The 27,088-nt window shown below is 40.2% G+C and overlaps 1 protein-coding gene across 6 annotated transcripts in view; it reads right to left on the reverse strand.

The window, feature by feature from the left end:
- Positions 1-27,088, reverse strand: part of plxna2 (plexin A2) — a 142,607-nt gene that overhangs the window by 22,663 nt on the left and 92,856 nt on the right. For 3 of the 6 annotated variants that reach the window (XM_085345284.1, XM_085345283.1, XM_085345286.1), the window contains exons 10-21: positions 26,786-26,882; positions 26,320-26,519; positions 19,759-19,910; positions 16,449-16,566; positions 15,117-15,253; positions 13,802-13,969; positions 12,545-12,638; positions 7,088-7,327; positions 6,161-6,304; positions 5,456-5,690; positions 3,819-3,961; positions 2,378-2,646 (exon numbers count right to left, since the gene is read on the reverse strand). In XM_085345284.1, coding sequence (XP_085201410.1) covers positions 2,378-2,646; positions 3,819-3,961; positions 5,456-5,690; positions 6,161-6,304; positions 7,088-7,327; positions 12,545-12,638; positions 13,802-13,969; positions 15,117-15,253; positions 16,449-16,566; positions 19,759-19,910; positions 26,320-26,519; positions 26,786-26,882 — 1,997 coding nt within the window. Of the gene's footprint in view, positions 1-2,377; positions 2,647-3,803; positions 3,962-5,455; positions 5,691-6,160; positions 6,305-7,087; positions 7,328-12,544; positions 12,639-13,801; positions 13,970-15,116; positions 15,254-16,448; positions 16,567-19,758; positions 19,911-26,319; positions 26,520-26,785; positions 26,883-27,088 lie in introns of all 6 variants that reach the window. The other 3 variants (XM_085345288.1, XM_085345287.1, XM_085345285.1) reach the window with 2 other exon arrangements.

A 27,088-nucleotide genomic window follows, 5' to 3' on the forward strand; every position in this document is an offset into this window, starting at 1 on the left:
CGACACCCCTCCTCCCCTTTTTTCTGTGCAAAAGCTAGTAACAGCATGGTGCTCCAGCTTCCCACACAAACTTACTGCACAGATAACAGCTCAGTTCGATGACAAAGCTGTGCATATATATGTACCTGCTGTGTTTTGTAGTATAAATATACACTACAGTATATAGCGTTCATACTCTGAACACATCTCACTGTAAAGCTTTAAATGTTCCCTGTAGAATTTTCACAGACGTCTTTTATTAAAATACCTGTACATGCGCACATAAACACACATACACTTTTGATGTCAGAGATGTGCATATACGAGCAACTGCAATCTTTAATAAACAACAATTTGAGGTCATTGCATATTAAACTCTGGTTACCATTAAATTGTGGGATCGTGATGAGCCGCTTAAACCCATCACAGATGAAACCAGTTCTCAGTATTTGTAGCTCTTGTCTTTATTGTTTTCTCCTGTAGAGCCTGCTAGTTTGAAAACTTGGTTTGAATTGAACTGAATGAATAAAGTGATTTGGTTGCCTTGGATGTCCTTGATGTATGTTGCTGAACTATTGTAGTTGTGTGAATTTTGCATAAGTGTAAGCTCACTAATTATGCATTAGAAATTCATATCACCGGAATCCAATATAGTCAGCACAGATTTATATCTGTGTGTTCTAACAAGGATGATATCTACAGAAATACGCACTGTACCCCAAAAGATACATGGTACAAAAGCACAAGCATCTGTCCAAATACAGCTATTTTATTAAAGCAACAAAACAAAGGGCATCTTAGCTGGAATAATAGCAGGTGTTTCACTACCTTGTTATATGTAATAAAAAACAAACTGAGGAGACGTGACAGAAAAAACAGCTGAACGGGAAAATGGCAACAAAGCACAGCCCAGCAGCCTCACTCTACGGCCTGCACAAACACAATTACTGCTTAGAGAAATGTTCAATTTGACTATCATCACAGATGTGCGAGCGTGTTTGAACGTGTGTGTGAGTCAGCTGGCTGGCTTCACGTCGGCTTTTCTCCAAATAGGCAACGAGGAAGACAACAACAGCAAAGAGCCATGTCAAATCACTAATCCCTTAAATTTTTCATAAAAATGGGGACTGAAATGTAAAAACTATAGGACATTTAGCCCTCCAGGCTACAAAGGCGGGACCCGAGGATTATGTACCACTGTGTTCCTAATAAGAACATAATGAAACGGATAATGAAAACTTAGAGGTGACATGGAGCCCTATTGTCATGTAAAATAACAGCTTAATCCAGGTCCATTTGATGCTGTGATGCTTTAGTCAATTCCTCTGTCAATATGCAGGGTTTTTTCTATCTGGCAGTAATTTAAGCTCGACTATTAACGTGACTTAAAAAAAAAAAAAAAATAGAAACATTTCTTAAATGTATCTGAAATAAGGAGCATTAACAGCAGAAAAGGATGTTTGGAAACAAAGCAGCTGCCTGGTCTCACGGTCTCATCTTATTAAGTAAAGTAAACATAGTCAAAATCATGCACAGAGCAGCCAGGCTTTACGAAGGACTGTGACGGACTTTGCACATATTTTTTAAGCTACTTTGTTTGCCAAAAGCAGCTGCGGAAACCTGAGCAGGAACTTAGTAGGTGTTTAAAGTTTTAACACGTCATTCTAACTTCCCAGAGAAACAATGTACATTTGATACACAGGGAAAAAAGTTCAGCTGAACCACTTAAATGTTTTATAAAGAGCCTGAGCTCGGAGGATAAGTTAGAGTGACACTGGTATTTAGAGAGAGCGGTGGGAAAGAGGGAAGCTAGAGGGAATGTGGAATTATGCAGAGAACTCAGATGTTGCTCCTCGTGCAAATATTGCATGTTGTTTATCTCATTGTGCTGCAGATGTACAAGTTCCATAACACTAATTACAAGTGTGATTCTGTGAAGTGTCTACATGGAAACATGGGGAAATAGGAATGCACAAGAAACATGAGAAAAAGGTTATAGAACATATGATTCTAAATCAAAACCTATCCATCTGTCTAAAAACGTTATATGATGCTGCACCTCTTCTTTTGCTAATGAACGTTCTGTTTTTGTTATCTACATAGCTATCAAAGAACAGCATCGCATATGAGGGGATAAACAGTAATGCTGTGTGTTTTTATCCTTTCTGGCTCAATATTATAAAGCTATGCCAAACAAACAGCATTACCGAGGATTAAGGCATTCTCATTACAATTGTGCACAATAGAGAGGCCTTTGTTTATCTTATTTAGTGTTCATTCATTTCTTCGTTTAACTATTTGAAGCTTTATAATAAGATGGAACAAACAAGTAAGGTTTAAGTTCAGTTGGGCACGATTCAAGTCTTTATATCATGAAGGAACATTATTGCCGTGTTACCTGCGCAGCAGCAGTTTGGGATGGTTCTTGCTCTCCAGGTTGCGGTCAATCAGGTCTGACAGCAGGTGTTTAAGGACATCGGTGGCATACTCCAGTCGTCCTTGAAGGGCAGTCATGATAAGTGAGGCCACATTGCCGCGGTCCCTCATGGAGAAAGAGCGCTGCATTTCCAGTGTTCGGATGAAGGTGAGCAGGAACACTTTGTTGTTGATGAGCTGGCCAAACAGCTTCAGGGCCTTCTCCACGTTCTGCTGGCCATTACCTGACACCTGCACCGAAAAAAAGAGGCAACAACAGTGCATGAGTTAAGGCTAATGAGTATCAAGCAGGAATTTGTTTAGTAACACCTTTAATGATACATTGCTGAAATATTGGTTGAAAAGGTTTGTTGCTCTTTAACTTTCTTTGTGACCTTGCCTCACAAAAAATAAAGATTTTTTCCAAAGGCACCAAAATCTTTACTCATGTTTCACCTCAGGCAGAAAGAAGCTCTGGCTCATGATGAGTAACTGAGAAGATCTTAATCAATTATTGACCGGGTCCCAGTAAAAAAAAAGCATTGTACACCGAGTTAGCTGTCACTTCACTTTCAAATTAAATGTTAAACAAGCTTTCAGGGTAAAATAATCTAAGTAATATTTGCTTTGTACTTGTTTGAGCACCCATGACTGTTTTTCTGAAGTTTGCATAAAAATATGGGTCCTCTGGCAGGCAATGCCAAATTTATGTGACTCACCAAATGCCACTGCTCTAAGATGTGACATTACATTTCCTTTGATCTCTTGCAAACACGGCTAGCCTTACCTGAGCAACTATCCACTTAACTAACTACACATGGCTAGTTAGCCTGACTCACACTGCTGACTTTAATCTCTACTATGATTAATCTTCTTATACCTGATAGTTTCATCCTCTGGACACCAGTCTCAACAACATAAAATAAAGTCATTTCCTAGCACTACTCTGGCCCCTCGAAGAGGAGGAAAAAGTGTTAACCAGCCAGTTTTTCCCCCCCTTGGAAGAACCCAAAGTTCTGCTTGAGGATTGGGAATTACTCACTTCATTACCCCTCATACTGCAGCCACTGGTGGATGAAATAGCCATGTGCTGAGACCCTGTTTTCCATGAGGGAGCTTGCATGTGAGGTGTATATATATATATGTGTATGTGTATGCTGCCCAGCCTGACTGACTGTGTGTGTGCGTGTGAGATCAGAGTGTAGAAAGGATAGATGGCACACTGGTATCCTTTCCCCCCTTCAGCAATTTCCCACTTACGGTTCGCCTATGGGAGAAGTGGTCAGGGCAGACATGCCGTTTGGCTCTCTCTCTTTTGTCCACTTTGTATATTTATGTATTTATTTCAGCTCAAACTGAAGTTCCCTCGTCCTTCCTCTCTTTTTTAAAAATGTATCTCTCTCTTGCACTCTGGTCATAGTTACCTCCAGTTCTCTGAGGACAGGATGATCCTCTATGCCGGGGAAGAGGACCCTCATGGCATAGGTTCTGTAATCCAGATAGGGGATACCAGCTCTGTCGAGGTCGCTGGTGAGCTCATTGATGTCTGTCTGTAACTCGGCAAAGGCTAGAAGAGAAGGAAGGCAGAGAAACGAGACAAGTTGAAGGGAGCGCTTGTGAAAGGCATCCTGAAAATAAAACTGTTATTTAATCCCCAAGGACCATATATGTGAATCCTTCTTATCTTCATGGGGCTTACTGCTGCTATGATGAAGATGACAGAACGCTCAAGATAGTCTTCATGTCAGAGGAACTCAATATTTTACATCTCTGTTCTAAAAAAATAGATCTCTCTCCCTCCCTCTTTTACATTCACTTTTCACACACATATACACACAAACCTCCTTTTCTTACTCATTTTTATCTACCACCCAGTAAATTGGCTGAAGCAAAGGCCCCAAAGAGTGTGGCATCTCAGTGTGAAGCTGCAGGTGAGCACTAGTTAATTGGCTCCATCCTGACTGACTCTGGTTCAAGCCCACGGCTCTGTTGCCTTGCTTTGCCGCCCTTGGGGAGGCTCCCTGCCTGCAGCCTATCACAGGAGCAGCAGTCGTCTCCTAAAACCCTCCTCAAAACCCCACCATCTTCTAACCAGTCTTAGCCCTCACCTCCTGGTACCAAAGTCCCCTGTGACACATTGGTTTACACACCAACACATGGACTCACAGTGTATATATACACTCATAAGGAGGAACTCTGGTAGCTATCTAAATCCACCCTGCGGGGAAGTACTCGCCAGGCCAATGCTAATGGTTAAAACATTAATCTTCTTCTGTCCTAAGGCTACCTGTGTATGATTCCCTCTGTTTGCCTACTCTATGTGCCCGTCTGTCTGTATCTGTCATTGGACCATTGTGTTCTATTACTACATAATAACATTGGGGCAGCTGATCAGTGGTAGCTGGAGGGGATAAGTAATAAGGTCCCCTCTGGCTGATGAAATCGCCTCAACACTGTCAGACCTAAACCTCACTTTTGCCACAGACTAGCTAAAATAACCCCAATGATAACAGGAGTAATCAACGGTGTTTATTTCAATGTAGCGATGTGGAAATGATGTGACGCTCACATCTAAAATAAAACTAGAGCAATCAGTGCTCACTTTTGTTTTAACATATCATGGTTACAAAAATATATACAGACATACAAAGCGTGAACACAAACACCTGCTATGAAGACATGACTGTAGAATTACAGCAGAATTTAAAATACAGTTTGAACGTTTGTGCGTCTCATAACTAATGTGTGTTCGGTTCCTGTATGTTTAGAGTTCATGTTAGCTGTATGAAAAATCGCTTCCAGCATGCAAACTACTCCATGATGAAAAAGGTCACATAGAGGGCTAAATAAGTTAATCTTTTGTGATAAAAAACAAGGATGATCCAGATTTGACGTAATGTTGATAATTACTTAAAACATGCAGACAGCTCTGATTGATTTGAGTAACACATACACATATTTATGCTTTTTATTTGTTTTGAGTGATAAAGAAGCCTATTGGTTAAGCAAAGCACTTAACAAACATTTAAGTCTGTATCTACTATTCTACACTAACACTAACCTTCTTTGCACTCTAGGGCAACTCGTGACTCCAGGTTGTCCATTTGCATCTGCAAGCGCTTAAGGGTCAGATCATTTTCACGCGATTTTCGTTTGTAGGCGATCAGGACGAGGATGACGATGATAAGGAGAAGACCGCCACCTGCAGCGATGCTAACAATGGCCGGTAGGGTCAGCAGGCTGTCAGACATGATGTGCACGGCACCTGGAGATACGTGAAGACCACCTACTTGAACCTGTCAAGAAAGGCAAGAGTCACAATGAGACTGTTAAAACTAAAAGAGCGATTGAAAACATGCAGTTGAGCTGTATGTTACATGATTGTTGTTTTACAGAAATGACTAAGCCAACCAAATATTGAAAATTAGACCAAAACCTTTTCAAATATTGTCTGCTGAAACTGCCTGCAAATACATGACCATTATCACATTGAGAGGGAAATAGTACGAACATTGCATTCAATAAGTGGGTAAATAAGAATAATTGCGGTGGATTGTGGCAGAACCTTCTGACATGTAGAGCACAACCATGCTGCTCTCGCTTCGACCCCTTTTCTTCAGCTGAATTAACAATGATGAGAACACAAATAATAGAGCTTAGAGGTTGACTATTATAAAGAAGAAATTGCAAATACAGGGATAGATGGAAAGTAAGTTGGAAAGAAAGTTAGGTCCATAACAAAACACCAGAACAGACCAGTACTGACCATGACTTTGTATTGCCCAGTGAGGTTGGGAGGCTCGCACAGCAGCTGGCTCTCAGACACAGTGACAGAACAGGGAGTCTCTCCTATTAGTACTGTGTAGTTAAGCTTCACCCCTCCTGATGCTGGAGGAACCAGGTTTCTGCCCTGTGGGCATAGAGCAATGAACAGAGGGGTGTAAAATTTAAAGATAAACTCAGACACACACACACATAAACAAAAATCAAACATTATTTTTAATGCACCACACTGATATGTCACCTGAATACAGTACAAATTAAATCCCTAGGTTTGGGCACAGCTGCCACTCAATAGGATTCCATACCAAGATCAGACAGGCTGATATATTTTACAGTGGGAGCAGCTGGTAATCAGGAAAAAGGATTGAAATATATATTTTGACAAATTCCTTGCTCTCCATCTATCAGGTAAAAAATACCAGTAAAAACCCCCAAAACATACAACTAACTATAATTACTATACAAACACAATAATGACTGAGTGAAAAAGGAATTAAAATCTTTCCCAAGGATATTATTTCATCATATCTTTTATTTTTAATTGAGTTGAAAAATGTATTTTCCAACAGTGACCTGGCCAAGAATGGAGCAGAGATTGTACCAATTACAAATGCAGGCAAACAGGGAGATGCAACAAAAGGGTGAACACAATCTCCAGAGGGGTTCACTACAAGGGAAGTTCAACAAAGCTTCAAAGCATCTATGAAAGCGAATGCCATACAGATTTTGATTTTTTACACATGGAAGCATCCAGATAATAGGACTTGTATATAAAAATGAACTAGAGAAAAACGTATGAGTATATGGAAATGACCACTTAGCAGCAGAATACGAATGATAAATATTATGATAGGTCTATATTGGGGCTTTAATCCGCGAATTAAGTGAATCCATCCTGCATTTCCTTTACCTTGAGAATGATGGGTGAGCCTGGTTTTTGCTCAAGGATGCCTGTGGTGCTGAGCGGTTCAAAGTAGGGGTTGGGGTAGTAGAGTAGGTTAGTGTTGTTGTAGACCAGCAGCGCTTGGACGTTGTTGAAGATGAATCCAAACTCGTCCGCATGCTTCACGGTGTCCAAACCTGGATGGTATTCTGCCATCAAAGAAGGAGCAAAGCAGCTCATGCTGGTGGTGTTCAATACTTTACACACCTGGAGAGAGTGAACGAAGAGAAGAGAAAAAATGTTATGAAGAAACTTTCTGTGATGCTACTGGGATGTGTTGCACTGAAACAATCAACGCATCACGAAATGATAGCCTGTGGCCCTTTAAATGAAAGAAGAGTTGCAATTCAGTCATCCAGAATAAACTTGAACAGCTCAGAAAAGCTATGATTTCTCTTTTTCTTCTGGTCCTATAATCTGCTCCATCCTCTGTGTTCTGTAACCTAAAGTGCGATCCTAACTGAAACACATTGGTTTCAACATGAACCCTGCGGCGTGCTCACCAGCCTTATAATTGACCTATAAAGGCCAAATACTTTTCAGAAAAATAGGATTTATTTTCTGTCATTAAATCCATCTTTATTGTAGAGGAAGCCTCTATAAAATTGAAAATAAATTGCTCCAACAGCCTCACTAAAAAACACTGCAGGCCAACAACCACAAAAGGATGGAGGCATTTCTCCTCTGTCTCCTCTGGAAGAGGTTGAGCTATGGGTCTTTTATTACTTCTCTCAAGTTTGCCCAGATGAGAGGCCTGCTTTCCATCCATCCTCCCCGTCTCAGCTCTAGAGGGAAGGGGAGAGAGGATTGATTGCTGCACAGCACTCTGCTCCGAGAGGTTTTTATCTCCTTTCACTCCCTCCCAGCTCTCTCTCTGGGGAAGAAACTTAATTAGAGGTAAATATCATCAAAGGTGGTGAACGCTAGCGAGTACCACGCCTCCTACCTGTTGTCTCGTGCTCCAGAGAAAGCCAGAAAGATCGATGCAAACTCATTCTGTGTAGGGTACACCAATTGGATTTTGCCAGCATGGTGCAAGCTAAGTTGCAGGAGTGTGATTGCAGAGGTGGAAGAAGGGACTGGCATCTTTATTTAGTTTGCCCTCGGAAATAGACTGAAGATTATGTTCACTATGTAGCCTTGAATCTCATTCTTAAAATAAATTCAGATACAACTTAAAAATGCAACTACGGATTCAAATAATTGATTATCTCTTTTTATCATTTAGCCTATCTAAAGTCAGAAAATGATACAAGTGACTGTCAGTAGTTGAGCGCATTGAAAAGGGACATTTTCTGGGGTCTGATGAATAGTTTAAACCAAATATCTTTGGTTTGCAGCAATAACGATACAATAATAAAAAGTGAAAGCGGCAAAAACTCTCACATTTTAAAAAGTTAATGTTTGCTGCTTTTAATTGTAATGGGACTTGATATTTGGTGATGCATTTTAAATCAGTTGTGCGAATGTATAATTGACTGACTAGCTGCCTGGAAATCTGCACTTGCTGCAAAACCTGGGTGATGATGCAATAGTCTTAGCAACATATCTGGAATATAGCTCTGTGTGCATGTGTGTGTGTGTGAAACTGTTCTTAGGTTTTGTCAATTTTCTTTTAATTTCTATATTTTACAAAGCACAGTAGCAGTGCATTAGCTTTGCAGAAAGATAAGCTCATGAAAATAGATAGCAAGGCCAGATAGGACACATGACATACTTTCACTAACTTTAGGTTCTGTGAAATCCCATTAACAACTAAAAAGTTACAGCATAAAAAAAGAAATCAGAATTAATTTTTTTTTCAGATGCTTTATCATGCAGAAATGTCACTTCAAAGTGAGCTTGAATTAACTATTAAAATCTGCATAGCATAGTCCACATCCACAAATACAAGCCAGCAGGAAGAAAACTGTGTGAATGGTACCACTCAGAGACTCAAAAGATTCTGAGTGATTACAGAGCAAATATAGTGCTATATGAATAGATCAAGTTAATTAATTTTATCCACTCATATTTGTACTGCTGAGCCATCGAGCTTTCAATGTGGTCATCCTGGCTGTTTAACGTGTAAGCCCATATGATCACAGAGTGAAATAGGTCAAATTAACCAATGAAAACAGTATGTTCTGTTTTTAAATCAGGGTTAAAGGTTGATTGGACAGAAGACTTCAAGTTTAGTTGATATAGACTGCTTTCTTAATGTTAGCATAATGACACATTACACAGTATAGACAGGTCCATATGGGCCAACACGATCCTTGTGACTCCTGGGATGGAACAGTAAGGCATTTGCAAGTCAACTAAAGCTCTGACTACTATCTGCTCTGCCGTGGATGGATACTGTGGGCTTTTTTTGCACTGTCCTCACTTTCCTATTATGCTCTCTCGCTCTCTTTCTTAAATCTTTTCTTTCACCAAATCCTGCCAGGAAACTGCTCCTATAATGTCAGATGTTTTTCAGTGAGCGTAACATCCAAATCCAAAGTGATGGGTGAGTACTGTAGCGATGGGTAAATGGGGCAATGCGAGATTATTTTAAAAAATGATACTTTGGTTCCCCTCTGCGTAGGGCAACATGACACCTTTGCAGTATTTCTTCCTTTTAGCAGATCTGGATATTAGATATGTCCCAAATTCTGAATTACAAGCTTGTTTTCCTACACTCCATCTACGTCTCATCAATGATTGCTTCAGTCATAACAGTAAAGCAGTAAAACTTTACAATTAATTGTCAAATACAAATGGTACATCTCTTCCTGTAGGCCATGTGGCAAAAGAAGCTACAAGATTTACAGCATTGATAAAGTGAATTGAGGTCAACAGAAAGAGAAAATAATTGGAATCTCGGTCTCATTTGTCTTCTTTCTCTACTGTTGGATAGAGCCAGGGTGTTTTAAGGCAGTAACACTCCAACCCCTCTGGCTGAATATATTACCATGATCTACTGTGTGGATACAGCCCACTCAATCATTCAAAGGTCTCTGGCCAGGGTAGTGGTAAGAGAGAGAGTCAGAGCCAGCGAAGATACGACTGGCTGACTGTAGAGATGGAAAAAATACGATGGCTTCACAGAGTCAAAGGTCATCTGAAGGTTATTCTGGTTATTCTGCTGTTCCTATACTTGCAAAATAATTCTAAAAATGTGAATCTAATTATGCAGTGATCTGCAGCCTCCTCTCGCAATCAGGCAGAGCAATCAGTACACTCATGCTGAACACCTTTTATGTTCAGTAGTAACCGTAAATGTACCTGACATGCCAAAGCCCGACACTCAGTCCAGGCATCTAAAGTATGGGACAGGGAAATATGCTAGAGCTGGGAAATAACCCTTTTAGCTTTAATCAAGATCATGATAAATGTTTCAATTGCGAATCCAGTGACAGATACAGAGCATTTCACAAAGAAAATTGTCTTTTTTCCTCTTTCCTGGTTTCTTTGTGAATCTATGCAGGTGACACAAGGGAGGGAGAGAAGAGAAGCAATTTAGTGGAAGACAGGTGATCATTTGAAGGCTGGCTGACAGACAGCAGCTCTTATTGCTATAGGCTTCTGTGCTGTTTGCCTTCCTCCCGTGACAAAAAGGGAAAGGGGTAGAAGGGCCTGGGAGGGTGGGATGAAGGATGGGTAATTGTAACCTTAGCATTTAATAGAAATTCATTCTCTGTGGCTGTGGGGGCAGTCAAGACGGTGACACAGTCGTCTTTTGCGAGGCACTAGGTGGGGAGTTGGATGAGACGAGGCAGGGTGGAGATGAACAACTCGCTTTCAAAGATTTGGAAACTGACATATCAGACACTACGGCACCCACACACAAGTCAAATTCCATTTCACCAGATTTTCTCTGTCTCACTCATCAAGTGTTTTTCTCTCCTCCAAATATAAAAACAGTGTCTTATGTGTCTTTTACTTCACATAAGGTCTGCATGTCAGTATCTCGCACGAGGATCCTGGAGCTCAGAAACCTCGGAACAGAATGATGGTTTTCATTCCAGAAATGTTCATTAAACAAGAGAGACACTTAAGGCCAATTTTAGACAGCTAATTTAGAGACAGTAAGTTGGAAATGCAATGAGAGTAAATCTATAGGGAATTGTGTATGTGAAGGATAGCTTTGAGGATGGTTTTGTGCATCCCTGCATCAATGTGAAATTCTATTTTATGATGTTTTTAAACATTGTATATATTGAAAATTTAAGGTGTGAGACTGAAATATTTCCAAACTAGTGTGTTTTTTCCATATATCAGAAAATGTATAGTGTGTATTTGTCAAGTCTTCTGATGTTGTCTTGCAAAGCAGAACTCACGCCACATATTCTGGCAATTATCCACAGTTAGATGTTAGTTTTTGAGAATCTTAGGCCATGTTGCATTAGCACAGAGTGAGTACAGATTGTGTTTTCACTGGCGGCATCAGGAAATGTCTTGAGATCAAGAAATCTTGTGCGGTGAAGCAAGCGAATGCTAACCACTGAGCTACCATGCTGCCACGGGATGATGCCAATCTAGAGGCAGGATACATGATGCCCACTCACTCACTGTGAATTCTCAAAAATTGACTGCTCTGTTTTTACACCAGAATTAGCCATTACATGGACCTAATTACCCCAAATGATTTCAGCTTCAGTTCTTACTTACATCCCTGCTCGGTAATGTGCAGCGTGGGTCAGGGCCATAGTGCATGTGTGAAAATTGATTTTACAAAAGACGCACAGAAACTAAACAGATACACAATAATGGGCTCACCACTCTCTGTTCCTCAAACTCCCCTTTATCGTATTCATCTGCCCTCTCCACCTTATAGCAGACCACAGAGAGGAAATCCCATCCTCTTAATTAAACAAGGACCCCCAGGACAGGGGCTCAAATGCAATTTGTAACGATTTCCTTCAGACAAGTCTTTGATTATACAAGCGGTCTTTATGCTGACCAAAGACTTCTGACTGCAGTTAATCTTCCATTGAAAGTCATTATGAGCCTTCTTGCCTCCAACGATGCACACCTCTAACATTTTCCCCACTGAACCTTTTATAGTCTTGGTCAACTTCTACTGTCCTCCAGCTGCCTCTTTATCTTTTCTGATGGTATTCGGGAGTCAGGAGAGCAGTGTAAATAAAACACCAAGTAGGTGTGAGGTGAGATGGTCAAAAAAAATTTAAGTAAACTCTATATTAAATAGTGCATGTGGATCACTCTCACCAACAGCTGCAATATTTATATGCTCTGGGGTCAAGAAGACTGGGATCAAGCATAAATCAGAGAGCGTAGAGGGCTAGAGGGCCTGTTAAGGACCATTTTACCTGAAGTAAATGTCACTTAGCTGCTTATATAGCATGGCAAGCTGGAAGTAGTACAGTAGAAGATTTCTACTACACATACAGGAGAGACTTTGTGGTTGAAAACAGATTAATAGTGAGTGATTCTTACATTGACAGACTCTCGGCCAGCATATTTCACTCTGATCCGGGGCTCTTGAACCACATCCAGATTAGTTCCCGTCACCATCAGGGGTGTGTGACCGCTGAATAAATGGAAGAAGTTAGACAAAATTTATTACAGGAGTTTTTATAATCATGTTTGTCAGATCCGAATTTCATTTTGTGCAGACTAAGAAAGAGAATATCTGAGAAAAAGACCCGCAGCAGTCCAAAGCCTATTGTAAACTTTCTAACTCTGATCTGTTTCTTCAAAGTGTTCCCCATCACTTGGGGAACAAAAAGCTTCATATCAAAAGCCATTTAAAGGTTAATTTGGGACAAAACAGCCCATGGAAGATGGTGATTAGAGATGCATTTTTTATGTTTTTACTATTCACAATCAAGTAGCGCAAAAAAATAAATAAAAAACAGACAGCTCAAATATATTAATATGCATAAACAGAGGAGGTGGAAAATTGCTGAATTCCCAGCCCTCCTGTAGCTGGTTGGATTTGTTAAAAATGGTTTTTCTGTTGCACTTGTCAATGTGGTTTGCTGAATAAAGGTTTAGGGTAAAGATCACTGTACCAGTAGTGAGTTACTGTGGACAGACTGTGTGCTGTCCGTGGCGTCCATAGATTATACACTCAGCAACTATGCAAAATAACTGCTCCGTGCTCGCTTTTCTTTCTGTCTTTCTACACAATTTGAGCTCCAATTTTTGAGACATTGAAAATCAGTTCACAGTAATTTAAAATGGAATTAGATGGAAATTTAATTTATTTTCTCTTCCGAAACACAAAGAAAGCAAAACAGATATGTGGTTCCTATCAGTTTCTCCCTTCGTTATTCCTCCTATTCCCTTTGTGTTGTCACGATTTTGCTGCAGTGTGCCATACTCTCCATCTCTAAGCTCACGCCATCTGTTGTGGACTCACACCTCTGATAGCACATTGTTCTGTTATGCCATTGTTTCATCTTCATCCCTCTCCTCCTTTTAATTAGTAGTCTTCTATGTCTGTGTATCTATCTGCCAAAGACGTTCAACACATGGATCGACACTGCATTCAGTAGGAGAATCTCAGTCTCAAAAGTGCCCATCCTCTCCAATCAGTGAGCTTCACTTCTTCTATCAATTCCAGACTAATTGGAAAAGAACCGAACAGTAATTGAAAATGCAATATTGACTCGTCTGTTTATTGTTGCTGGCTTGGAGCTGAGGACACGAATAAAACTCTCATACATACAATCTGAGGAATGTGCATACCTTGCAATGCTCCAGTCTGGTTCAATGCGCTGTACAGTAGGGTCCTCTGTGTACTCAAAGGTGAGGCTCTCTCTGATTTGGGCACGATCCACGCTGACGCTGATCTGAACTGGGCCGACTCCAGACAGAGAAGGGGCAGAGTAGCACACTATCTCTGTCTTTGTCCTTCTACACAAAAAAATAAGAACACCTATATAAATCTGTAGCAAAACGAATGAATATGAGAAGACACAAACTTGATTTATATGAGCAAAAAAAACATACTATTTTTTTCTGTGAGACCTGTTCTGTAATTATCCCACTCAAAACATGACGAACAGGTGCACTCAGTGCACATTAACATGCAGTCAGTACTTTCAGCTCTCATACATCCTTCTAAAACATGCTTTCTCCTCCCTGTACAAGACTTTGTGATCTACACACAAACCCTCAGAATTTGTCCAAATTCATTAGTAGAGTGCTTGTAGTAGAACAGGCCCACATCTACCTCTTTCTCCCATGACAGGAATACAGTGAAGAAGCTGTAATTAGCCCCATATCTCATTAAAGTTTACTTGACTCCTCAACCTTACAACATTACAGTCAGAACACTGTGGCAGGGCTTAAAATAGGTGCCTCCAGGAGTGGAAATCAGAAAGAGGGCATGTATGAGTAACTAAAAGACGGCAGGAGGGATGGGTGTAGAGAAATGGAAGCAACTTGCGAGACTGAGAATTAAAAAATTTGAGGGATGGGGGAAGAACAGATAAACTAATTAGGAATGGGAGAATGAAGAGAATGAGAAGGATGGGGCTAGATAAAAAAAGGAAGATATTATTACAAGGTTTGATGCAGTAGGTCATCAAAACCTTATTAGAATTTACACAAGTTTTAACAAAGGTATAAAGAGGTTCCCCTTGGGGGGTATTCGCAGTATAATATCAAAGGAAAAAAAAACCCAAAACAAAAGAATAAAGACATAGAAATGCTGCTTATTTAATGTGAATAAATCACTATCTTGACAACACAAGCTGTTGTTTTATTTATTTATTTACTCTTAAAAATTGCTAATAGCATGCCATATAGCCAACATTTTCTGACAGTTATGCTGGAGGGCAAAAACTTAGCTAAACTAATTCAAATCATTTTTATACTATGAGAAACTGCTATTTGTGCTATGTATGGAAATTCATGGCATTTATGGTGACTGGATTAGTTTAACTCCACAATATCAACATAAACGTTTAGTGTTTCCACCATGATGTGCATTTCCTCATTCTGCAGACTCTGTAGCAGCACATATGCAGGACAATTATGTTGGAGATTAAGATCTCACCCAAAGAACTCGCATGTCTGGTTTCCAAACTTAACGTTGACACTGCTGCCGGCACCGAGGTTTTCTCCCATTATAGTTACTTTAGTGCCCCCAGACTCTGGACCTCTTCTAGGAGACAGGCCTGTGACAGTTGGAGTCTAAAAAAACAAAACAAAAAACCACAGATGCAGAAAGAGAGACATTAAGACAGACTGTCAGAGTCATTTAAAATGAGGGAAAGGAACAGGAAGAAATGACACGAGACCAGCAGACAGATTAAAAGATATATGCATTTTACAGTAAGCAGGGAAGCATCTCTGTTGTAACACTCAGTGTTATCACTAATTTCCAGCAAATTACAGTTATTCGTATTGTCAGAGTGATGGCAGTGAACTGCAGTACAATAAAGCCTTAGTGTCCTCTTATAGATTCCACTACTGGGTGCCCTGCATTGCTGGGTTGCATCTGAGTGGAGCTTTTTTAAAGACAATCTGAAAATAACGAATGCTTTCAGCGGCGTGCAGCCAGGATGCTGTCACACAGACAGATGGAGTAATATTCAAGTAGACAGCACACATACACAGGAACACACGTACACACATAAAAGCATCTGTGTGCACACACCTGTATCTGAACAAACATAAAACAACCATTTTAAAAGCAACTAAATGCACACTGTCATTTACAATGTCCCTTTGTTTACAAGGTCACGTAGGGAATATGTCTTGTCTGAAGAATGCTCCTGTGATGATGCAGTCTTTTTTAGGTGCACTGCAATAGAAGGGAATTGTAAGCGTTGCCAATTCTAAGCTCTGTGAAGTAATCTCAGAGGAATTCCACTGCTTCCCAGAGTAGCAGCCGTATCACTGGTGAGAAAAAGTGGCCAAGCCTGTGTTACAGAGCCAAGAGCATCATGCTGACAAAACTCAAAACTGACAGCGACGTGTGACATCCAGCATGCAGGATAGTGCAGGTACTCTGAAAACAACAGCAGTAATTACTGACTGCTGTTAATAGTTAAAAGAGTGCTAATTGTGAAGGTGTGAGAGAGTGCTAATGAGAAAGCAGATTAACTGTTAGGTGCAGGTCAGGTAGACAGCAGATATCTGAGAAAAGGAAATGTGTGCGAGTGTGTGAGGATGGCAAGTACACACAGACTGTACATAAAAGCTGGAAATAGCCATATACTAAGTATATGGCTATTTATATAATTATATAATATATAATTATATATATATATAGTTATATAATATATTTAGTTAGTTGTACATAGATTCTTTTTAGCCATATACTGGCTAGATCACAAGTGTTATTTCAGAATACAATACAAATGGAGTTTAATTACACTCATACCACAAAGGAGTAGAGTTGTGAGGAACGAGCCCGGAGTTCTGGTTTGCACTCTCCGACACAGAGCTGTACTGGACCCGGCATACTGTCCGCATGGGCCATATCCATCTCACATACGATCCTGCAAAAGACAGTTAAAATGGGTTTCCAATTAAAATGACTTCAGGAACAGAAGTATACTCCCATACTTGAAGTGGGAATTCAATTTTTTTTTAAAAAAGTAACATTAAACTTAAACATGGTCTTCATTATTTAATGCTTAAGCAACGTTGTAGAAAAGAATATTCAAAGCACTTCGCTGCTTGATATTGATATATCTTCTGCTCTAATTACAATATCTTTTGTAGTTTCATTCATTTCATTACATGACACAGTCAGACATCGATGACAATCTTTAAATGAGACCATGTCTGCTCCTCTTTTGGCACTCCAGCATGCTGCACCTGAATGTAGTAAATTTCCCACTAACAGCTAGCCCTCCCCAACAGTGGTGGTGCTGTGCCAGTACAGCAAGACTAATGTTAATCATGCAGCAAGATCAATACCGTTCCATCATATCATGTGATCAGGTATCTCCCAGCACTGCAGGTGACTAGATCGAATGACATAATAAAATGAGAGCGTCTATTGATCGCTGGTGCCAGGGAGTAATAAAGTACAAGAAGCAATCACAGTGTGGAAAGAGAGATGGAATATGTGGGGGAGCAGATGGCAGGGGCAGGTAGGAGCGGAGCTGATGAAGCAGAGCAGATGTATTGTTTCTCCAGCACTGATCATCTGAATTACAACAAATGACTTTGAGAGCTTTGTTGGATGAGCTATGTGGACAAGTGTAGCTAAAGGAGGATTTACTTGCTGACAAACCTAATAATATCCTCTTACTGCACCTCACAAAAACAGAGACTCGCTTGCTTCCTACCTGAAAGCAAAACTGTACTGGCCATTTGCAAAGTTACAGATTTATGATAATAAGTTGGGTTTTTTGTGGGTTTTTTTTTTTTTAATTTATCATTCATTTTCTCTGTGGATCTTCGCAATTAAGTCTGCTAAAAAAAACAAACAAACTTGCAGGTTACTTTTAAAATTCATTCATACAAATAAGGTTTCAGTTTGGAATCTACAACAAAAAATGCTGCAGAATAGTCTCAGTCCTTAAAAAAGTACTTTTTGACAGCTGGAAAAAAGGAACAAACAAAAGTTCAGACTTTTTCTTCAAAGCAGGAGTAGCTTTCACACACACCTCTGAAGTAGTAACATAAAAGACACATAAATATGTATGTTTTTTTGTACAGTCCAGTCCATCATAGGGTGGCTGATGACTGAATTAAGACTCAAAACAAACACCAACAGTCAGCTAAGGACATGCGCATAATGAACCTAGAGGCAAAATACAATCCAAAGGTGCTGAATAAAAGTCCAGCTCAGTATATCATCTGGACGACTTCATCTCCTTCAAAGTTGGACTTAAAAGGTTATAGGTTAGTTTTTTAATTTTGCACAGTCAATTTTTTTTTCTTTACCCGCCATATAAATGAATTCCCCAGCTTGTCCCCAATCGCATTAAAGTGCTGTCAGATCAGTGTGCTGCACACAAAGTGTCTCCTACAGCCAAGTGGATTTTAATTACAGCTATACAGCTACTCAATGCAGGGCAAGGAACCACAGAAATACTCTATGCCATGTGAGCTGTTATAGCTTTACTACTTTATTACCGCATCACAGTAAACAGTAGTAGCAAGTGTGCACATGTGACTGCGAGATATGTCTTTGTAACACCATGCAGAAGTTAAACTATGCGACTTATAGCAATGGCATCACGCTTCGCTGTTCTCTTTCTGAGGGCACAAGTAGGTCAAAGAAAAAATTAGGGTTAAAGGCTCCTCTGAGAACCATGCTGCATGGGTGTTGGTGTGTGGGTTCATTCACATGTGGGTTCATGCCTGTCATCTTTTTTAGTGAATTGCTATACATTTCATTCTTAACACCATTTTCTTACAGATTTAAAGTCAGTAGAGAGAGAATTTCACTTTAACTGAAAGAAAAGCCAATTATTTCTGAGTACTTGTCTCTCCTAAAGAAAACTATAAATATTATAATAAAATTTCTAGAGAGCTGTGGTGGCTGAAGGGTCCAATAATAAAGGTTACAATAGCAATGTTGTACTATTTTAATAGACTATTCCTCATATCCTATTGATTTTCCGTGGTACAATTATCTAACCTGTAATTGCTCCATAATGTGTATTTTTGTTCCTTCTGCATAAAATGCTTAAAAATCATAATAGAATAGTTTTTTTTATAATGAAGTATTGCCTTTCCCTCAACAATGAAGCTCAATTCCCAAAGGCAACTCAACCTAACCCTAGTCTAAATATGTACATATATATTTTTAGGGTAAACTAACACACTATCTATACATACATCTATCTTGGGAGGGCTAACACAACCTGAGATTAAACAACCATGAGGCGCTGGGTCTTTAAGTCTACACACGTTTGTGTGTCTAGCCAAGGGGGTGGTGGGCAAGTTGGGAAGCATGGGCCACGTTTCATTAGTTCAGGGTGAACGGGACAGACTTTACCATGATGTACACACAGCATGGGACAATTAAGGAGGTAAACACAAGTAAACACACACAGCTGTTATGGGATTGTTGCTGACTAGATGAGCTACACAGAGAGAACTGGGCTACTGTGCTGCAGGGAGGGAAAACAGCAATGTCAAGACCAGACTGTTTGGACCTGCTCCAGTCTTCATTAAAGCGGGAGATTGTGCAACACACATATATAGTTTAGAGCTTATTAGCTGTTACAGCACATAAATAATGTATCAAAACCTAAGGCTAGATGCATGCTATTATGAGAGTTAATAACGGATTGAATGCATCCCTATGTTCAATATTAATTAAATAAAAGAACATGAAATAAATTATAATTTTTTTTTTTTAAAGTTACTGAATAATTACTTAAAACCTCGGTCACTCTGTCATTTTGTTTTTTCCTACTTTTATACACTTGTAGGAACAGCAAATATAGTCCATTTAGAATATTTTGCTACTGTTAGCAAGTGAGAGGGCATATGGCCACACCGTGTGCAGCAATTCCTATAAATAACTGTTATTACATACAATGTACATATACACTTTCTGCAAATGAGATCTGCTTATAAACTGGGAGGGTTGGTTGGAAGAAACGTCATGTTTTCACTTAACTTGAAGGAATAATTGTGTTTGTAATTAAATGTTGTGTAGTTATCCATCAATAATAAGTATTAGCAATAGTTTTGAAATGATCATTCCTGTTTGGATCACTTACTGTTCAGCAATGATGTAGCCATCCTCTACAGGGGTACACCTCACTCCTGCCACCTCTACATTGCCGACCATATCTAAGAAAGCCAGACCAAGGTTTGTGCCATGGATGGTCACCCGGGTGCCTCCCTCTGGGGGTCCAGCCACTGGTGTTACCTATAATGTTGGAGAGAAACTAGACATCAAATGATGTTTTTGTCTTCAGGGATGCGGCGGGTTTATAGAAACACATAAATGCGTACAGGTTTCTGTATGTGCTCAAGGGTAAATATGCTCTTTTGGTCCAGGTGGCTGTAAAAGCAATTAAGTGTACTCCCCAGTCCTACATCCACAAAATGTCAGAACATGCCATGAGTCACTGTGCCAAGAGCAACTTCTAATCACAACAGCACCTAATGACACTTGTTTTGCAGCTCTTCTTGTTAAAATGTGGCATTATACCCATCCACACACCATGCATACATAATCACCAGTGAATACAAAGGTTTTTTTTCTTTTGCAATTTCGTTCTCCTGCAACAGCAAATCTTTTAAAAAAAAGGAACTTTGGGATAAAGACGAAGCTGTTTTTAACACTCAGCAAAGCCACCTGCTCAGAATCTACCCTGCTTAACATGGATGTTAAATCTAACAAGGGGGGATACTAATGATTAGCGAAGACCACCTACTCATAAAATGCAATATGGCTGCCCAGCATGACCTTGGCACAGGGTGGCACAGTGCCTTCTGTGCTGCAGAGTCCTGTTGAGGCACCAACCTGGCCATCACACAGCCATTTAAACACAAGAGGACAAGATAAGGAGGAGTAAAAACAAAAACGAGAACACAGAATGAAATGGAAAAAAGGTTAGAAAAAAAAGACCAAAAGAGTAGGCAATACTGTGCAGTCACCAAAGGAATACAGAAAAACCAAGAGAGGAGGGCAGCAGGGAGGATAGACTGTCACTTTGCTGTGTGGGGCTGCTATGCAAACAATCAATACGCTATTACTGACCATGCAAGCAAAAGGGAAAAAACAAGAGTCAGTTGTACCCGCTCACTGAACTGCAAACCCCCACGTGATGGCAACCCTTTAAGACTTGCTGTACACCCTCTATCCCCACCCCCAACACCCACTAGGGCATTGCGGCTTCCGTGTGGGATGCTGGCATTGTAATCTAGATTCAGTGGACATTAATTGCTCTGGATGTAAAGTAAGTGTGTCACTGCAACGCCTGAGGGGCCTGAATACATGAATCTTTTAGCACTGCTTGGGCATGCAGGGTATAGAAGGGGGGAACATAATGGCTAAATATATCCATGTCAGGCGATGGCAGCAGCTATTCAAGTAGACTTAGTGATGGTTACATAAGCAACGTGAGGGCCTGTGAGAAAACAAGGGAGGGGAAAAAAAGAAAGGAAAAGCACGAAGAGGAAGGGAATGGAAGAAAGAAGAGTGAAAATGGGGTGAGCAGCGGGGGGAAGTGGACGCAGTTTCGGTCCCATCAGACAAGACGGGTGACAGGTGAGGCAGGGACGGTGACAGGACAGCAGTGCTGTATCACAGACGGGCATGCTAAAAGCTTGGGAGTCCTCCTCCTTCTACTTAGAGACTGAAATGGACACTTCCCATGGTGGACCAAGGACATGATGATAGTCCAGTTCACGCAGAAAACCCATTTTCCTGAGTTCCCCACTGACAGACAGAGCCTTGATTCATCTGGATCATGGAAAAAAACTATCACTTCAAAGATGCACCAGGCTGTGAGGCATAAGAGAACTTCTGCTCTTTGTCTTTGTGTCTGCATTTCTAACACATACAAAGGAACCAGATCTATAAAGAATTTTTTTTGTTTACAAGACTGATTTGATTGCCAATCACATTAGTTCTAATGGTCTTTATAGACAAATAAAAGTAGTCATATATACTATCATCTGGTAGCATAGGTTTGTGTTTATATTTCACTGCAAAATTATCTTGTTTGCATCACTCTCTTTGTTTTCTTCCCATCCATCATCTTATCTCCCCAGGCCATGTGACACATCTTCCTCTTCCTCTAGTTTGCTTGTTTTGCTTTACCAAACTGTATTTCAGAAGGGAAAAGGAAGCGTTGCTGGTCATGCACACACACGCCCTTCTGCCCCAGCTCCCTTTTCCCACCCAGTGCTGCCATGCCATGCTCCCTATGTAATCCTTTTAGCAGCAGTGCTGCTGCCCACCTGGCATTGTCACACTGTCAATAGAGGGTAATTCCCAGCAAACAGGCAGTCAGCTTGCAAGCCACTCTCCCTGCTCCTACTCATGCAGTCGCTCTGGCATAATGTATCTCTCTCTGGCCAAAAGACCATGAAAAGAATAAATGAAAAAACACTAGAATCATTAGAGATAAAAATGCATGGCTTAAGTAAAAAAAAAAAAAAAAAAAAAAGACATTCTGATGTACAAGAAATCAATTTCCAGAAAAAAAAAAAAATGCTGGCTAGTTTTGAGAAGACACCTTGTTATTCTGAGAAATAACAAAAACTATGGCGACAGAGAGAAATGGGCTTCAATGTGAATAACCTGGGGCTGTCTGTCAGCGTGGTGCTGACATATTCAGCTGAAGTAATGGCGGGGAAAGATGTGCTGATGCAGCCAATGCTAAACTCAATACATAGAGCAGAGTGCAATACACCAACCGAGCTGCCTTCGGGCTATGCAAGCCAAGCATGTCACTGTAACTACGGCAGCTGACCGAGCCCGGTGGAATTCAGCAATAATAATATTCCTCATTTACTATTAAAATCTATAATACGAAAAAAATCTACTGTATGTTCATTATTATCTACTTTCAATAAAGCTTAGATATACAGGGAGTGCAGAATTATTAGGCAAATGAGTATTTTGTCCACGTCATCCTCCTCATGCATGTTGTCCTACTCCAAGCTGTATAGGCTCGAAAGCCTACTACCAATTAAGCATATTAGGTGATGTGCATCTCTGTAATGAGAAGGGGTGTGGTCTAATGACATCAACACCCTATATCAGGTGTGCATAATTATTAGGCAACTTCCTTTCCTTTATTTGTTTTTTGTTAAGTTGCCTAATAATTATGCACAGTAATAGTCACCTGCACACACAGATATCCCCCTAAAATAGCTAAAACTAAAAACAAACTAAAAACTACTTCCAAAAACATTCAGCTTTGATATTAATGAGTTTTTTGGGTTCGTTGAGAACATGGTTGTTGTTCAATAATAAAATTATTCCTCAAAAATACAACTTGCCTAATAATTCTGCACTCCCTGTATAGGATACGATCTTTTTATGCCCTTAAAAACACCACAGTGGGAGATTTCTGTTTTTCCCAAAGCTCTATGTTTGGCTTTTGAAATTAAACAACCTTTGATATCATTTAGAAGCTTGCAGATAATCTCTTTGTCTTGCCACTCAGACTAATTCTTAGCTCAGACTAATTCTAGCATGTCACATTTAATTGTGAGAAGCATTTAATGGGCTTCATAAAACCCCACTGATCGCTTGTTCCAGAACAAACTGCATCCTAAATACTTTATAGAGTCTTGAATGTCTTGTAATAGGCTAAGACATATTGGTCACAATGAAAATGAGCTGAAAACAAGTAAAAAACAAAAGAAGACTATGTAAAAAAAAACAAAAAACAAGACCTGTGATTTGAATGGGGAATTGTAACCTATCATCTGGTTTGCATGTGAATCTGTGGGGTGCTGAGCAATATTTTATTCTTCAGCTGGCAGATTTAATAAAGGTCAGCATCCATACAGTACAGAAGCACTCTCGGGGTTACAGCAGTAAGCAGAGTTCAGTTGTAGTCTGATAACAGCTGACAGGCCTGCTATCCCCGTGGAGTTCAAAATATCAACAAAAAGCATGCATTCACTTGCATGTTTGAGGAAGAAAGAGAAAAAAGGAATCCCATATTTTTTCTTTCCTAAGGCTATAGCTAGATGTTTATATTTACTGTCACTAGAGGCAGGGGAGCTTCTTTGCTATACAGTTAACTCATACAGAAACCACGGCCGAAGCGTATTGAGGAAACGCCTTTCATATGCCCATCTAACTCCCAGCTTCATTTGATGTTGTTCCCTCTGCTGTTAGCAGGGGCTTACATCTCTTCAATATTAATGGCCCGTGGTGGGAGGCACCGTGGCACTTAATAGAAACATTAATTATTCAAAAGGCCTATCTTGTGGAAGGCACATCTACTAATGTGTTAGTATGTATACAAATCAGCTCTTGATGGGGGCTTTGGTGCATACAATCAAATCCAAATTTATTAATAAATTCAGCCCAACAGGGGGATGTCGGCTTCTTAAAGAAACTGTAATCACTGAGAGACGGGAGGGGGGTGGGGGCGGGGGGGTGCTAGGACGACGCACGAATGATGAACGCCGGCTTCACTACCAATGATGAGTAGAAAATAGGTGTGTCTGTCTGAAGTACATGCTCACGCAGAGTTGATTTTGCCACCTACAGCCATAAACAGATCTGATTTTAGATTGGCCTCAGGAGCCCCCCACGCCCAAACTTCCCCCCTACTCCCCGGCTCCTTTGTTCTTCCCACCTTTGATGACTTTACATCTCCCCCTCAGTCTTTTGTTGTCTTGCTTGAATCGTTTCACCTCACCCAAACCATTCATACTTTCACAAGTGTAGTTTTTTATTTTTCTTCCACTTAAACGGAAAGACTGACCGTGTAGCTCTGCTTCTGTAATATATTGTCAATCAGTGGTTTTTGATAGAAGTGCTAATTGAAGAATAATATAAAAATAATAATTATGCCAGTCATTTCCCCTGTGAGCTTTTTCCTTTGGCTTGCCATGTCATTTCAAAACCGGTTTGTTACATTCTGTAGTTTTCAGATTTGCTTTTGACATCATTGCTTAAACATTGGACAACTGATGGATGCAGTATAGATATAGTAATGCAAGGTTCTCAATGTTTAAGCTTACTTTTGGTTACATGTTTTATTTATTGCTTCTTTTGTGCTCTTCACTATTGCAAGTCCCATTGCATGATGTGTCAAAGTCTCAAACTCATCATAATGGATGTAATTTGGCAAAAAGAGTCAGAAACAGTTAAACACAGAGACACAAGAACAAAAAACATGGAGGTATAAGACAGCAGGGAAAAGAAAAAAGAAGATCGGTCGGACTTCATCAGCTTGCCTATTTTTCGTGATTATTTGCGTGTAGTATAGCAAATCAATTACCCAAGTTGTTAGCTTCAGTTTTTAATTGGCTAGAGTTACATGTGGGTATGTAGTGGAGGAAAAAGAAGCTAAATGAATAAATGTGGAGGCAGATAGGTCTGGTAGGTTAACCACAATGCACTGGTGTGTTACCAAGCTAATTAAATAGTCGGCCCCTCCTGGCCTGACTCCTCTGTGACAGCAGACCGACAGTGGGGGCTTTGAGTAAGCAAAGGTCTGCTTGTGGAAAACAAATAAGCACTTCCAGGTCATGATCCCGATCTTGCTGATGTGGAGGACATCCAGCTATTGGGTTCTAGTCATGTCTGTGAAAATTCAGCATGACAGAAAAAACAAGAAGGAGCACCGCTCATTCACTTGGTTATGGATGCAAAGATAATTAAAAAAAAACTACGATTACTTGCTTGTGAAATTCCCTTTTTAACAGTTATTGGTGCCAAAGAAACTTTCAAAGGGCTGGAATAACCTTGTGTGAGGACAAAAGACATTAAAATCTATGAGCAGGGAGCTGTGCCTATGCACAAAGAGAAAGCAGATGTCAAAGAGACAGCCCTTTAAAACTACAAATCTCAAGCTCTATTTCTGTGCGTGCATGTATTTGTGTGTCCTTGCCCTTGGATAAGTCCTGAAGATGAAAAGAACTCTCATAAGAATAAGCACCTGCGAGTATAACACATATAGCCACACAGGTACATAAACAGCCATACATATAATTTTTGTTTTTAAGCAAATAAAGATAGATAAACACAGAAAAAGAAAAGGCAAGATAAAAGGACAGACAGAAAGGCAACAAACATTTAAGGATGTGCAGGCATTTGGTGGGCCAAGCACAGTAGGGAGCCTATTGAAGGTTTATTCTCATTCTTTCTGAGTCCACACAAAACCAAAGTAGAGTAGAACAGCTGCTTCTCATGCAACACCTTGTTCTATCTTGTACAAGATAAAAATTTTAATTTATCAGAGGTCCTATCCATCTCTTTAAAGAATCCCGCTATTACCGCTTCAACTTAAATGTTAAAAAACAGCATGCCAGAGTCAAGTGTATTCTTATTCTGCTGCAATTTAGTGATCATGATGTGCTTTGGAGAATACCGAACAGGTTTTCACTTTGTAACTGCCTTGCCACTGGCACAGATGACAATGTTTTATTAAGCCGTTTTAAGCTGTCTGAGCTGTTAACTTTGAATTTTAAGTATACTTCTACAGTCTCAGCTGAGCGCCTCATGACCCTCTGTGAAAGAACTGTGACAAGATGCAAGACACACCTTGCAACGGAAGCTGATAATTACATATCGATTGACCGCTGGATCTGTGTGGGCAGGTAGGAAGGACAGACGAGGGATTATAGGTACTGACCTCAGTGATGCGTGGGTTGGTACACTTCACATTCTTGCTGGACAGGTTCAGCCAGCGGGTTGTGTAAGGGTTGATGGGGGGGCAGTGGTGCCTCAGTGTACACCTTCCCTCACCACTGCACCAGCCACACTGGAATTTCCTCTCTGCCTTTAGACACATGCCGCAGCTGTCCCGCTGGGCTGCACACTTGTACAAGTGCACTGTGGGATGACATGGGCAATACAGTGAACATACCAATAAGTATTGCTGTTATTGTTAAAAGGAAAACTGGTAGATAGTCTGCTATGAGTAAAATATTTTTCAAATTTCTTAAATACTCTACAAATGATTTGACATGAATACATACAAATGCTTTTGTGACCTCTCACAAAAAAATGGAATATTTGCACCAACAAAAATATCCCAAAAATGACAGCGTCCATCCTATTTTCTAGCAGATATTGACATCAGCATCTTTTGTTCTTACCTTTAATATTTTCTGGGTTGTCAATAATAAAGTTGCCGTTCCACACCACTGAGAAATCCACAGGAAGCTCACTGATTTTCATTCCTTCATACAGATACTAGAGGCCACAGAGTGATGAAGAGGGAGAAAGAGATAGAGATTGGGATAGAAGCAGAAAAGAGAGGAGGATTTCAATGGGAAGTCTGGGAATTTGAATCCCCGTGAACCCAAGTGGAGACAGTACTGTGTCCTTCCAATATTACCCCATACTTACATCATCTCAGTATCTGAGGAGCAGACAAAGTGAAAAGCCACAAGATATGG

The sequence above is a fragment of the Diplotaxodon limnothrissa genome, linkage group LG20, assembly GCF_057381915.1.
Source record: "Diplotaxodon limnothrissa isolate DT_005_m linkage group LG20, D_limnothrissa_male_GT1.1, whole genome shotgun sequence".
In the NCBI taxonomy this organism is placed as follows: domain Eukaryota; kingdom Metazoa; phylum Chordata; class Actinopteri; order Cichliformes; family Cichlidae; genus Diplotaxodon; species Diplotaxodon limnothrissa.